The 15,444-nt window shown below is 39.8% G+C and overlaps 1 protein-coding gene across 1 annotated transcript; it reads left to right on the top strand.

Annotated features, from left to right (window-relative positions):
• Positions 1 to 2,188: 2,188 nt before the first annotated feature.
• On the top strand, positions 2,189 to 11,132 carry LOC149313115 (alcohol dehydrogenase 1B). Its single transcript, XM_089527095.1, has 9 exons — positions 2,189 to 2,206; positions 3,304 to 3,405; positions 4,809 to 4,947; positions 5,185 to 5,272; positions 5,836 to 6,055; positions 6,897 to 7,160; positions 8,204 to 8,339; positions 8,942 to 9,080; positions 10,958 to 11,132. Exons 1-9 carry the CDS (start codon positions 2,189 to 2,191, stop codon positions 10,980 to 10,982), a joined length of 1,131 nt encoding a protein of 376 aa, XP_089383221.1. The 3' UTR covers positions 10,983 to 11,132.
• Positions 11,133 to 15,444: the final 4,312 nt, after the last annotated feature.

The raw sequence follows: 15,444 nt of genomic DNA on the forward strand, positions 1-15,444 counted from the left end.
CACAATAAACTACAAGTCCCAGCATTCCACAGGATGATGCCACGGCAGTTAAGGCGACATCAGACTGTATTTTTCTGCAGCGCAGATGCAGCCCTAGAGTTACACATTTTTAACTGAATCCTTAGAAACCCAGTGTGGTGTAATGGTTTATGTGTTGGTTTATGACTCTGGAGACCAGGGTTTGAATGCCCACTTGGCCATGGAAACCCACTGGGAGACCTTGGGCAAGTCACACTTTCTTAGCTGCAGAGGAAGGCAAAGGCAAAAATCCCTCTGAACAAATCTGTTCAAGAAAATGACTTAGGATCACCATAAATTGGAAATTACTTGAAGGCACACAACAACAACAACAACAACCTGATTCCTATTCATGATCCCTACATATTCACAATTGTGGTATTATTGTCATCCAAACCTGTTTTAATGGGCATTCGCTGCTCTAAGTTATAGAGGTCTGTTCTGCTGAATGGAGCAGAACAGACTAACATTTCCACCATGGTCCTGCCAGCAATCTCCAGTGAGATAATCAGAAGCATGATCCCAGTAGCAGTTCTTCCTAGCACTGGCGGGATGGTGGCAGAAATATCAATCTACTGCTCCTTGTTTGACAAGAAAACAGATCTTGGAGGTCATTAACACATTGTTTTTAGCAGAACTATGTGAATAATCTCACACATTCTGGGTTTGTTATTCACATTATGGAACCACATCTATGTGTATCTCTTCAAGTTTAATTGCTCACGTGTGTCAGCACTCAAATAAAGATGAAGTCGATGATGCAAATGTTTATCCCAGGTCTATTTGCATTGGTTATTCACACAGCCAAGAATCTGAATCTTTCAGAAATACTCGGGGGGGGGGGGGGAAATCCGACATTGATTATCCAAGGTTAAGTGGTTTTTTTGGCAGCTGCCTCCTCCTGCCAAACTTAGTCAGATGCATTCAAAATGCATATCAACAACAAAGACTCAACCCTTCTGCCCTTCTAATGTAAACTCAGTTGAATTTGACATTTTAACCTAATAATGATTAACTAAACCCAGAAAGAGAAAGCATGTAGTAAAAACATGTATTTCCATTGTACCAACAGTTAGGGCTTCCTTAACAGCAGATTTCCAACTGCACGAATTTCCCTACAGTTTTGGGTGTGAGGTGCAGCATGGTAGTGTGGCCTCCTTTGGCCCCTGGGGGAGCACTGCAGCCCCTAACCCTCAACAGTTGCTAACCCCTACTCTACACTTTAAAAACCAAATGAACACAAAACTTGCTTTGCTTCTTCCTTACACCCTGTATTAGTAGCTGTTTCTCCACAGGAACAAATTATTCTCACCTACTATATAGTAGCAATTTGTTTCAGAATCTGTGTTAGTTTATTAAGTAAAATGACAGCTCAATGGCTCATGCACCACCAGCGCTTATCCTAATTCAATGGCATTTATATCAGTACAGTGGTCCTCACTAAGGGGAAAATGGCCTAACATACAAGACAAAATCTAACAAGGTACTTACGTAGGTAAGTCAGCTTAAAAGAAAATGAAACATTTAAGAAAGTAATATAAACAAGGAGAATGAATTAAGATCAGGAAAGTCAAAAGTGTTATAGGTGAAGTCAAAACAAAATCAGTTACTACTAACAAAAAGATAGACAACTAGAGTCAATAAAATAAACGGCAAGGGTTCAGACCAAGGAAGTCAGTTTTGTGTTGTCTAGTCTAGGGAATGTATGAAGAGAAGGAGTATGGAAGGTATTTTAAGTTTAGGGGAGGGGGAGGGGGGAGGGAAGGGGACGATAGAGATGAATGGTATTGGTTTATGTTATATGTTATATGTTACATGTTATGTATGTGTACTTTATTTGTAATAAATAAAAATAAAAAAGGGGAAAAAAAGTACAGTGGTCCTCACTACTTGTTCATCACAACTGTACTTGGTTCTAATACACATGGCACTAAAAGTGAAAACTCCATATGACCTTTCTAATCACTCCAAGTAAGGAAATTGTTGGAAGGAACTATCAGTAGAGGAGTGGCTAATTTTCTTGGGGTGGGTCTAAGAAAATATATTGCAAAGATTACTCACGTCTTCTCATCCACTGCTTTTGAGAGTGAACTTTGTCCATCTAGAAGGGCAGACCAGAAGCTCTAAAACTGCACAGAGAATCTGATACATTACAACAAAGCCTAGAATCATGAGCACTGCAGGGAAAGTAAGTACATGGTTTCTTTTAACCTTGCTTGTTCACTTCAGGTGTGTGTGTGGCCATGCTGCACTTTGACAAGGAGTAAAGGATAACATGGGGTTCATCAAGAACTTCCCAGAATGTGGCTTCTATAGTGTCTGTTTATTTTTCATAAACCATTTCACCCTGTAACCCCAGCATAACAAAAGTTCCATGGTTGCTCTACCTTGCACAGAGTAGAGGTGGGATTAATGGTGCTTCTTAGGAAGTAGAAACACATGACTAAAACTTTCAAGCACTCTAGGTGTATTTCATTTGTTAGATGGGTCTTTGACTCCTGGCTTTTCTTTTTCTACTAAAAGAAAATGAAAATATAACAATCAGAAATCCTCCTTCTGACACTGAAGGAGTCAAGCTTTCTTTGTTAATGTCTTCCGTGGCCTGTTCTCCACATGTGGAAGAATATTGTGGGAATGAAATGGAAGAGTCCTGAAGTGGGAGAATGGACTGTACTGCGTCAGACTGCAGATGGGCAAAACCAGCTTGCAAATAGTAATCTTGCACAACTGTCAGCAGCAATAGCTGCAATCTTAAATAATCTTAGTAGGGCACAAATAGTGTGGATTTATTGGTAGTTAAGGGCCCCAGATTCTGAGGGGCTGCTAATATAACTAAATAACATTACACTTCAAGTTTTACATAATAGTTGAAATAATACCCACCCACACATTCTCTTAATAATGATAAGGAGTGCCCTTGAACTTGGTAGATAGGATAGGAGCTCAGGATACCACTTTATCATATCTTAATCTAGCCCTGAGAACAAGCACTGTTCAGCATTTAAAGGGTAAGTCCCACTGTAAACTGCTGTAGGAACTGGAGAAGCAGCATATAATGCCTGTTCATGAGATCACACTGATCACACTGCACAATTGTTATTACCTATGGAATAGGTTTGGGATGCATGCAACCCTCCGAACAATGTTAGACTGCAACACCCATGAGCCCTAACCAGCATTGTCAATGGTAAGAAATGCTGGGAGGTGCAGCCCATACTTGTAGGTCATTGCATGATTCCCACCCCTCATGTAAGAATTCTATCTTACCTCTTATTATTTTCACAGATCATCAAGTGCAAAGCAGCTATAGTCTGGGAACCTAAGAAACCATTTAGCATTGTGGAAATAGAAGTGGCTCCACCAAAAGCACATGAAGTTCGCATTAAGGTAAAAGAGAGAAACCTAAAACTGGGTTAGTGTTGATGACTGGTATTCACTCACATTCATTCTTACTAGGTTGGCTCTACCATTGGGTAGAGTGGAGCATCTGCCAAAAGTGGTAAAGATTAAGGAACAGCCTTTCCCTGCCATCCGCTTTGAGGATTCTAACACAAATTCTTGCCTTTTGGGCAAGAGCACACAGTTGAAGCATTTAGTTCTGTTGCCAGTATTGAGGTAACATGCAAGTGTTAGCCAAGTTAGTTTGCATATGTGTGTGGTCTTGGGCATCTTATGTCAGGGATGATGGGAGTTGTGGCTCTTCACCTCTGGCCTGGAACTCACCACCTGGTTGTGCACCACGCTGACCAGTTTTGGCCAGTTGTTATATCTTTGCAAGAGTTGCAGAGAACAGGCTGAAGACCCCGACAAACTCTCCAAGCCTTCTCACTCTTGCTTCCACAGAAGTCTTCACCCTTCTTCACCAGGGTCCTGCTGGTTCTTGTAGCTTCACCCAAGACACCAGACAACTCAGTAGTCTTATATAAAAGATCTACTTTATTCTACTATATACACAGCTCCACAACAATACTCAACTCCTCACTCTACTACCCACACAATGCATTGGGATCTATAGTCATTATTATAGTCAAAGCATGGTACCACCCACTGTGTTCTATTTCCACCCAGTAGGCGTGTACATCATTCCCATTGGTTCTCTTTGTTCATCCTACAATTAATGATTTCATCATCTCAGCCTTGACCACTTTACAATTGTCAGGTGTGTCCAATTATTCACTATGCATTTCTTGTCCTTGGCACTCAGTACTTGTTAATTGTATTATCTTTTACACCTGTGTGGTTGCTACTTGCTTCTGCTGAGTCACCCTGACTCTCACATACATGTTTTATTTCACTTACTGTATATCCCGTGTGGCTTTTTCCTTAACATCAGAAAACCATCATTAGTTTCTCAAACCACCACTCTGTTGCAGGAACTAGAGCTCTTGTGCATAGCTAGGCTTCTCATTACTAGAATGACTTTTGGGGAAAAGTGAATCATCTTGACATGCAATGCTTGTAGACTATGTCTTTACAGAACCCAATAGAGGTATTAGAGCATGCAAGGAACTGCAGAAAAGTGACAGCCTGAAAGAAAGCTTGCTGTTTGGTGAACATTTTAAATCCCCTATTTGTGTTACTTGGGCATGTTTCTGCAGGAAAAAGGCAAAATTTTCCTCTTATTACTTTCCAGTATGCTCCCAATGCCACTCTGCTGCCAAACCATTCTGCAGACCCCAGTAACTATGTCAGAGTGGTATGGTAATAACAGCAGGAACTGTTATCGTGACAGTTGGTTTCTAAACATAAAGTAATTCTCCAATGTGAGATATCTTTCACTTTCCTTTCAGATACTGGCTTCAGGAATCTGTCGTTCAGACGACCATGTACTGACTGGTGCAATAAACGTGAACTTTCCTATTATTCTTGGTCATGAAGCAGCTGGTGTCGTGGAGAGTATTGGGGAAGGAGTTACTAGTGTGAAGCCAGGTATGGGAAAGTATACAGAATGCAAACCCCTTTTGAACAGATCTTGTAAAAAAAAAACACCTCATGATAGGTTCCGCTTAGGGTTGCCGTAAGTCAGAAACAACCTGAAGGTACAGCCACAACAATATACTCATTGTTCTATTTTACGTATACCCACTTTCATGCCATTAGTATATCTGGAAATTTCAGGCAGGCTCACAATACCTTTTTTTTATTTTTTTTTTAAATAATTCTCAGGAGACAAAGTCATTCCACTCTTTCTCCCTCAATGTGGAAAATGCAGTCCTTGCATACATCCCAAAGGCAATGTCTGCAAAAATACTGAGTAAGTTGTTGTTATTTCTAGCATTAGATTCTAGTAGGGCCTTCTTCATGGTTGGTCCCACATTCTGAAGCTTGATTCCTAAGAAGGCAAGAATGAAGCTCTCTTTGCTGTCCTTTCCTCAGCAAGTGAAGACCTTTTTGATTCAAAAAGGCTTTTCAGAATTGATTGTTTTATTTTATTTTTAAATGGGGGGGGGGGTTCAAAGTGTGCTGCACTACATATATTTTCTGCTTTTAAATCAATGGTTTAAATGGTTTCAATTCTATAGTTTAAAAAAACTTACTGTAGGATTTGCATAGATGTTAACATACAGAAAAGTCATTTTCATCAATAGATGCAAACCAAATACTATTTTAATACTATTTTAATTCATACCTTTTTCATGTCTTTAGCTGCATGTGTGCTTTAACTGTAATTCTTTTTCTTTTGTTAGCTACCTCAAGTCCTAGGTTTGGGGAAAAGGGTGTGGTACAAAGAAAGGAATACAACAGAATAGTTCTGTAATGTATTTTGTCTTTGGCAGACCCCACACCTCTCTGATTTCTCCTTTTCATATTTTAAAGCTTTGGAGTACCTACTGGACTGATGTACGATGGCACCAGCAGGTTCACTTACAAAGGACAACCAATCTACAAGTTTATTGGCACTGGCACTTTTACCGAATACACCGTAGTCCATGAAGATTCTGTGGCCAAAATTGATGCTGCTGCTCCTCCTGAGAAAGTGTGTCTGATTGGCTGTGGATTTTCCACTGGCTATGGTGCTGCCATTAATTCTGCAAAGGTATGGATTACAGCATAGCTGGGTGACCTGCAGCATGAGGAATTTGTGGCATATCCATAATTTGTGTTTATGGCCCACCAATTAAGCATTTGTCTTGTGGGAATAATTGCTTGTGAATCCTTTTTTAAAGGTGAACCCTTTTTAAAAGGTTTGCTCCATAATGCAAAATCCACAGCCCTGATCCTATATACATAGCCCTATGATGACAGAGTTACATTGCTGACAAGATACACAACCATGAATTGTGACAAGTCACAACAAGACATCATACAAGGGATCCCTGTGAAACGAGGGATCCCATTGCATAATGGAAGATAATGTGCATTGGGACACAACATGCATTGTGAACATTGTGAAATGGCCATGCTACTAGCTCCATTTACAAAATGACCCCAATGCAAAGGGGTCTTACAGTATTTTTGAGAATGAAAAAAGAAGCTGCATGCATCTGAGGAAGCAGAGTCAAGTCTATAAAAGTTCATGCTACCAGCTTGTTTCTTTCAGTTAATCTCAAAGGTGCTACAAGATCCCTCTACATCCTAATTCTCCAGACTCAAACAGCTAGGTCTTTGAATGATACATCTATGCCTCCACTCTCCCCTTGAGAATATGAACATGAGAATGGTCCAATGACTCAGTTCAACTTCATAGGATCATAACTTAGTTTGTAATAATGTAACTTCCCAACAGACTGAAAACCATAGAGTCAAGCAAAAATAAATAAATCAGAGTTGGAGAGCATATTATGAATTGCATGCCATGTTTATTTGTGTGTTATTTAATATTTAATAACTATACACTTACTCTTGGTCTCAGGATTATTATTTTTATTTTGATGTAGGTGGAGCCTGGCTCTACCTGTGCTGTTTTTGGACTGGGAGGAGTTGGCCTTTCAGCAGTGATGGGTTGTAAAGCAGCTGGAGCCTCCCGAATTATCGGGGTTGACATCAACAAGGATAAATTTCCCAAAGCTAAAGAACTGGGAGCCACCGAGTGTGTCAACCCTCTGGATTTCAAGAAGCCCATCAATGAAGTGCTGTTTGATATGACTAATGGGGATGGTGTTGATTATTCGCTTGAAGTGATTGGGCGTACTGACACTATGGTACGTACATGAAATTGTACAAAAGACCTGAAATGGAAGAGAAATGTCTTCATTATTTTTCTTCCTGTTCTCACCCCTCTCCCTGAAATTCTGCTCCAATAATTTTCTTCATTCAGTCATTAGTTTCTAGAGTAAGGGTGAGCGATTGCATGGGGGCCGAGGGCTAATTTCCCCCCTCAACCACATTTCACATTGCACTTCCACACAATTAGCCCCAATACCTCTATTTTCCTCAGCAGTCCCTCCCAAAATGACAACAAGTCACTTCCTATCACCATTTTGATTGGGCTTGCAAAGAAACCCAGAGATATTGGGGCTTATTGTGTGGGAGTGCAATTTGCTTGTAGGGTGGGGATATTCTCATATGTCTTCATGCATTTCATTCACTGTTCTTTGGGGACAAAAGTTACATGGATTTTATTTTAAAATGGGAAGTTAAAGGGACTGATGTGAAATCTCAGGGGCCACAAAAGTTGAGTCCGGGAACTGCACCAGCCACATGTGCTAGTCCAAATTAGTGCACACCCACTGAACCAATTCTTCAGTGAGTCAACACATAGGTTAATCCCTTTAATTCAAGAGATCTCCTCTGGCTAGGTTGTAGACATTTCCCTCCATGAAATTTCTTAAGGTTGTGTATACACAACTATTATCTATAGAGATGGTTTGGAGAAGGGGGGGTGGTAATTTCAATATTCTCTTGTAAAGTAAAACCAAAATACAGTCGGCCCTTCTTATACACTGATTTTTTATACACTGATTTAAGCATACATGGTTTGAAAATGTTCCAAAAAAGTATAAATTTACCTTGATTTTCCATTTTTTATAAGGGACACCATTTTGCTATGTCCTTATATGTAATGGGACTTGAGCATACACGGATTTTGTTATACACGGGAGATCTTGGAACCAAACCCCAGCATATAACAAGGGTCCACTGTAGAAATGGTCTGATTCTTCAAGGCAGTAGAAGGTGGTAAGGCAGGCATAAGAGATATTTCCCACAGTTTGATATGAATGTGTGACTTTGGATTTGCTTTTAGACTGCCGCAATGGCTTCTTGCAACATGAACTATGGTACAAGCGTGATTGTGGGAGTGCCTCCTGAAGTTTCAGAGATTACTTTCTCCCCTTCACTTATCTTCACTGGCCGCACTTGGAAAGGATCTATATTTGGAGGTATGGCCTGAAATCACACACAAACACAAACACACACACACACACACTTTACTGGAAACCCAGCCTTGCCATATGTACCATAGAAGCCATGAGTGAGGAAGATCAAGAACACCCTATTTGGCACTGACATCGTATGACATTTTCAGCAATCCCAGCATGCATGAAGATAGCTGAATTTGTCTATACTCCTTGAGACATTGCTGAACTGCAAAACCTATTAGATTTAGCCAGCATGGCAAATAAAAGATTGTTAACACTGTTCAATGCTGGTTCAGGCTAAGAATCTCTCTAACCATAAGACCTTTAATATTTATTGATCGCAGCACTGTAACCCACTTGTCATATCTTGTTGACACACTAATTTAGGATTGCACAAAATTCTCAGTGTGTTCCATGGAGATAGCTGAGACTGAGCAATTGCAATTTCCTGGATGTTGCTGAACTACAAATCCCACCAGCCTTAGCCAGCCAATATAAAACCATCAGGGTTACAACACTGGTTCAGGCTAAAAAAATTATAAGAGCAGCAGACCTTTAACAAACATATTTCATGGTACTGTAATCTGCCTGCTGTATCTTAACCACATATTTCTTATTTGCAGGCTGGAAAAGCAAAGATTCAGTCCCGAGACTGGTTTCAGATTTCATGCAGAAAAAGTTTACTTTAGATCCACTCATTACCCACACCATGCCCTTGGACAAAATCAATGAAGGGTTTGAACTGCTCCGGGCAGGGAAAAGGTAAAACTTTCTTTTACAGTCATCCTTGGTCCACATAAAAGGGAGCAAGTGTGGCCCAAATGGTAACCAAGAGCTAGCATATCTTTACTTAAAGCTGTTTAACAATCAATAGCCTTGTTCAGTTGTTAGCCCACACGACTTTCTTCAGCACAGGAGCAAGGGCATCCCCCTTCCTCTCGTGGGAAGTAGCATTCTTGAAGTGAAGATGTATTTATTCACATGCAGGTATTCCACACAGGCCTGGGATTATGGGTATCAGAGAATCAGGATGAATTCAGCACCTCACCAAAATACAATCCCCGGCAATCTTCAGAGTGTTGATGATAGGGTTGGAAAGACTATTCACTTTTATTCGTTTCTATTTGGGTTTCCTGACAATTCAGGAAAGTGGGCCTAGAAGAATATCTGAAAAGCAAGATAGATGATAGATAGATGATAGATAGATAGATAGATAGATAGATAGATAGATAGATAGATAGACCACCACCCCCACACACACACACACAGATTTTGCCTGGTATTCACATATCCTGAAATGTTCTAAGAAATTATTTTCTACAGAATTACATGTTGGCATGTTTTATTTTTATTTTTTGTACAAGAATGTGAAGGTTGTGCTACAAAATACATGTTTGTATTAAAAAAAAAGACTGCTTCCAGAAGAACTCATTTTTGTGCAAAAATTGTGGTTTTGTAGAAAACCACAATTTTCTGCACATAAAAGAGATGGTTGGCATCCCGTTGGGAACTTATGGCCTATAAACTGTCAATTTTACAAAGCTGAATTCCACAATTGTGCAATGTTCATAGCCAGAAGAGAGACATAAGTACACTATTGGGACCATTTATGCAAGCCAAGCCAGCAGTATGGCCATTGCACAACAGTGTTGAAGCACAACTAATTGCAGTAAATATGTGTCCATATGTGTCCCAAGTGCAATGGGAACTCCTGTTGTGCAACAGGCCATTTTTTTAGGTGCTCCACTGTGTCTCATTGCAATTCACTGGCACAGTTATATATAACATGTCAGTAATACGGCTCTATAATCATAACATTATACCTCATACCCTCTGGTGCAGCATTTCTGACGGCGTTTCTGGAACTGAGGCTTTTATTCTGGGAGGAAATGTATTTGGGGCTTTAAAAAACACTGTCTACAGAAACACCTATCAGCAGTTGTACAAAAATTGCGATTTTTGCAAAAACAACAACAACACAGTTTTTGTAAATAATCCCATTGTATATTTCTGGGAACAATCTATTTGCATTTTAAAATATATTTCTGCTTATAATTGTTTTCTGAAATGTTTCAGGATGTTTGAATGCTGTGCAAAAACTTCACAGACATAGTAGTTATCCCCTGCAAAGGTGGGAGAAATTCAGACATTATTAATTTTTACAAGTGAGAATGAAATGGTAAAACTATTTATATCCCTAGCTGATGAGATGAGAAGCCATGACAGTTAAATCGGTATAATGCAACATAATGCAGTGGAGACAGACACTAGGAACCTGGGATATTTTTGTGGACGTGGAACTTAGATCATTCATCTATGAGATTTAGAATTAACCGCTGGGGTACATTTTTGGAGCTACAAATATGCCAGATGAAGAAAAAAAGTGAGGGGAGGGAGGGATCAGCATCTTGTATCACTCATTGTTTATAAAGAGAGAAAAGCAAGAGGTAAGAAGAAAATAGATATTCCAGAAAAGAACATGTGAAATAGCTAAATTTGCATAGCAAATTATATCTACTGTTTAGCAAACATAACTAAAGTAAGTCCCATTTACTTCAGTATGGTCTGGATCCATCTTATTCACCCTGATGTGTATAACAAAGTTCATAATCTCCTTAAACCTTTTTCTGATTTTTCAGTATTCGTAGTGTTCTGGTGTTTTAAAAAAATCCAGTGGTGAAGAAAGTGACAGTGGCCCCTGCAAACTGAATTCTCCCAGATCACCTGACCACACAATTCATAATGGGACAGCTTTGGAAAGAACTGGATTCTACTATGTTGCCTGTAGCACTGCTATTTTATCAGCTTGTAGAGTGATCCCAAGATAATTACATTTGTATTGTAATTACAATGTTAAATACAATATAGTCTTGTCCTGTAATTCCTGCTTTCAGTACTGCAGAAACAATGTTCAATGATACAACAATGAAAAGAATAATCACACATTTCAAAACTGAACAGTTTTGCTGGACTCCTGTTGGTGCATTAATCCAGTGTAACAATGCTTTTGGCAGAAACAGATTGTAGTGTTCACCTGTGTCCCTTTAAAATAATGGAAGTGGAAGCAATGATGTCAATGAGGCAAGGTTCAGTAGGAGGAGAAAGGAGAGGCCTCAAGCTTTTAATTTTTTTTAAAAAAATAAAATTTTAAATTTTAATTTAACAATATCTATATATTATTTTTAATTTTTCTTTTGAAATATCACATTTTATCTAATTTTCACTTTCGCCACATGAAACTATGTATACGGAAATACATTTAGGCTTTGATATTGTAATTTAAAGATATTAATTTTGCTAGTTGTTTATGCTACAGCATAATGGTATACAGGAATTACAATTTATGAGTAATATTAGTACAAAAACATTACCTAGGATTCTGAATGGTGTGGTATGGGAGAAGGTCTAGTTTATTCATGATTAACGAAATGTAATGATACTATTCTACTAAGTTTCCTATGTCTGGCTAAGGTTGTTGTCTCTGTTTCGGAAACCCTACATGCCATTGTTGTTGTAGTAGTGTGCCTCCAAGTCATTTTTGATTGATGGTGACTCCAAGGTGAACTTGACTTATGGTGACCCTATCATATGGTTTTCTTGGCAAGTTTCTTCAGGTTTGCCATTGCCATTTTCTGAAGCTGAGATTGTGATTTGACCAAGGTCACCCAGTAAGTTTTTATGCTTGAGCAGGGATTCAGACCCATAGTCCAATGTTCAAACCATTTACACAGTCTCAAATGATTGCACATCAGCTCATGAGTCTTCTCGGTATGTGCAGACAAAAATACGCAAACAGAAACATTTGAAACCATCAGATCCATTCAACATAAAAAATACTACAAATAACACAAGGAATGGAGATGGGCAGCTCACTTGATATTAAAGTCACAGTGATCAGAGTCTTAGGGTCCTTTCACATTGCACACTGATTCCACATCAAGAAGTCTCTGCCCAAGAAAGGAGAATCAGTTGTTGCTATGACTTTATTCATTAATTTAAAACATTGAAATATTGGGGAAACAGGCTAGTTACATGTGAAATAAATAAACTTTGGCAGCACATTTTGGCTCCTATAAGAAAATGGGAAATGTAGAAATGTACTACCATAAGGAAAGCCTTGAGGCTTTTGCATACAAGGTTATAACTGTAAAAGCCATACTGCAACTAAAATCAGACTTACTTCCAACTGCGTTTATGTGAACCTTTTATTTCCAATATGTCTTACTGTTGTAGAATTTGCTGAAGAATTAAAACTTTATCTGAACAAGCAGCATTCCTCCAAGCTGCTTGTTAGCCCAGGGAGGCTCTTATCTTTGGTAAAAACACTGTACAGAATCTGAGTCAGGCAACCGGACTCTCTGTAGGCGTAGTCTCATAGACAATTCTTAACCTCTTGCTTACTAGCTGGATATGGATTTTCCTCAGATTCAAATGGAAAGTGGGGTGAAGATCAGATAATAATAATAATAATAATAATAATAATAGCAAAACAAAACACAAACAGACAGCTTCATTTATATACCACTTCATACTGAACTAATAGTGTCTAAGCAGTTTACAATTGTAAGCTAATTGTCCCCAACAAGCTGGGTACTCATGTTAGCGACCTTGGAAGGATGCAAGCCTGAGTCAAGCTTGAGCCTTTTTGCTAGTATTGAACTTGGAACCTTCCACTGTGCCACCAGGGCTCCTATTAAAATGTGAATAGTGTGTGACACTGATACAAGTGGACAATTTTGCTGTTATTGAATAGCAGTTGATGTTTGTATTTATTTATTCATTTAGCTTTTATATGGATGATGATACAATTCAGAAACAATACAAACATTAACCATATGCAGTTACTTTGAGACTAAGGGGCTGAACAGACTGCCCCTAAGGGCAACCTGCAGCCACTTCTTTCTTTCCCAAATTGGGGCCACAGCAACTGCATGCTGCAGCCCTGATCTGGCCTTTCTGCAGCACAAAAAAGAGCTGCAAAAAGCAGCTCCTTTTTTCAGTGTAGAAAGGGTGCAATAGCCGATGGCGCTGCAGCTTTTCAGTGCTTCTTTGAGGCTGTGTCATCTGGACACAGTGCCAAAGAAACGCCATGATACCGCCCACCATGTGGTGGGGCATGTGGCATCACTCTGGCATGGGGGCAGAGTTGTGGTGTGCATTATGTGGATGCCACGCCCCCACTCCGCCCCCATGCCGGCCTTTGATGCCAGTCTGTACAGCCCCTAACTAAAGAAAAAGGTTGGCAGCATGAGCTTTTGTAGACTTAAGTCTACATCCACTCCACCAAACACATCTGAGGAAGTAGACTTAAGACTATGAAGGCTCATGCTGCTAACGTCTTTCTTTCAGTCTCAAAGGTGGTACAAGATCTCTCTACATACTGATTCCACAGACTAACATGGCTATATCTTTGAATTCATATGCAGTTACTTTATTTGTTGTTGCTGTGTGCCTTCATTTTCGACTTATAGTGACCCTAAGACAAACCTATCATGGGGTTTTCTGAGGTTGAGAGTGTGTGATTTTCCCAAGGTCACACAGTGGGTTTCAATAGCTGAGTGGGGATTTGAACCTTGGTCTCCAGAGATTTAGTCCAATGCTCAAACTACAATACTAGCATGGGTCCCGGGGGGGGGGGGGGGGGGCAAAACAAAAACACAACAAAAACAAAAATGAACACAAAACAAAAATCATAGATTGCAAATATATATTTCTGCAGTAGCAACAGAGAGAACTGTGGTGTAGTGGTTCAAGTGCTGGATGATGACTTTGGAGGCCAGGTTTCAAATCCCTGCTATATTCTGCATGACCATAGGCAAGTCATACTCTCTCAGCCTCAGGCAAAGATAAAGGCAACTCCCCTCTGAACAAATCTTGCTATGAAACCCCCATTATAGCACTGCCTTAGGATCACCATAAGTCAGAAATAACTTAAAGACACACATCAACAACAATAACAACAATAACAGAGCTTCATTAAAAGCAGATTTTCAGCTACACAAATTTCTCTACAACTTTTTCAGAGGGTTGGGTGCAACAGGGCATGAAGACCTTCTTAGGTCCTTAACCTGCAATAGTCCCTAACCCATATCCTACACTTTTAAAAGACAGAAGTAAACACACAGGATGCTTTACACCTTGCTTACACCCTCTATTAGTGGCTGCTTCTCAATGGCTGTTGTCCACTATACAGTAGCAGTTCAAGGATCAAGACAATCCAGTGACTTATGCAGCCATGTAAATCCTAAGTCAATGGCACATCAGTGCAAGGGTCATTACTACAGCAGTACTGCCAAAAGTGGTATCTTTCCAAATTTGGGCTTCTGTTGTTTTCTGGTGCCTGATAAAGACTGTCATTTAACAGCAGAATCCTGTAGAGAAGTTATTAATACATACTTCCTGTTGGAGAGTTATTAATACAAAATACCTGTTTTGTATTCACAATCCCTACATAGCCCCTAGTTTAGAGGACATGGTTGTTGTTGTTGTTGTTGTTGTTGTTGTTGTTGTTGTGTTTTCAAGTCATTTCTGACTTATAGTGACCCTAAGGTTAACCTATTGTGGAGTTTTCTTGGCAAGTTTCTTCAGAAGGGATTTGCTATTACCATCCTCTGAGGCTGAGGGAGAGTGCCTTGCCCAAAGTCACCCAGTGGGTTTATATGGCTGAGCCAGGATTCAAATTGTTATCTCCAGGGTAAAAATCCCCCCACTATTGTAGTTACAGAGCTACATACACAGTGTCTGCTGGCCTGACTCCCAAATCCTCATTTACCAAAACGTAAGTTCAAGTCAACAGGAATCAGTTCCCTTGTCACTCAGGAAGAAGTTGACTGAAGATCCAAATCCTCCCCTTCACATGAGCATCTCCAACATTAAGGAGAATTGCAAGTTGGACCACATTTCTGTCTCTTGAAACAGAGATTACTCACAAGAGGGGGTGATGGAAACATCAGTCAGCTGCTTCTTGAGTGATCAGGGAATGAACACCCATCAATGACAGTCACTGCTTATTTGTAACTAGGGATTGGGGAAGTCAAAGCCGGAAGTCACTGCTTAACTCTGTAACTACAGTGGATCCTTGGTATGCACTGGGTACCAGGGCTCCCCGTGGGTACCAAAATCCATA

The sequence above is a fragment of the Sceloporus occidentalis genome, unplaced genomic scaffold (genome assembly GCF_023333645.1).
Source record: "Sceloporus occidentalis isolate IW3139 unplaced genomic scaffold, rSceOcc1.0.p SCAF_5, whole genome shotgun sequence".
Taxonomy (NCBI): domain Eukaryota; kingdom Metazoa; phylum Chordata; class Lepidosauria; order Squamata; family Phrynosomatidae; genus Sceloporus; species Sceloporus occidentalis.

Excerpts from the sequence above, each read along its gene's own strand:
- LOC149313115 (XM_089527095.1), top strand. Across the intron at positions 7,161-8,203 it reads TTGGGCGTACTGACACTATG|ACTGCCGCAATGGCTTCTTG; the intron begins GTACGTACATGA and ends ATTTGCTTTTAG. Across the intron at positions 9,081-10,957 it reads CTGCTCCGGGCAGGGAAAAG|TATTCGTAGTGTTCTGGTGT; the intron begins GTAAAACTTTCT and ends CTGATTTTTCAG.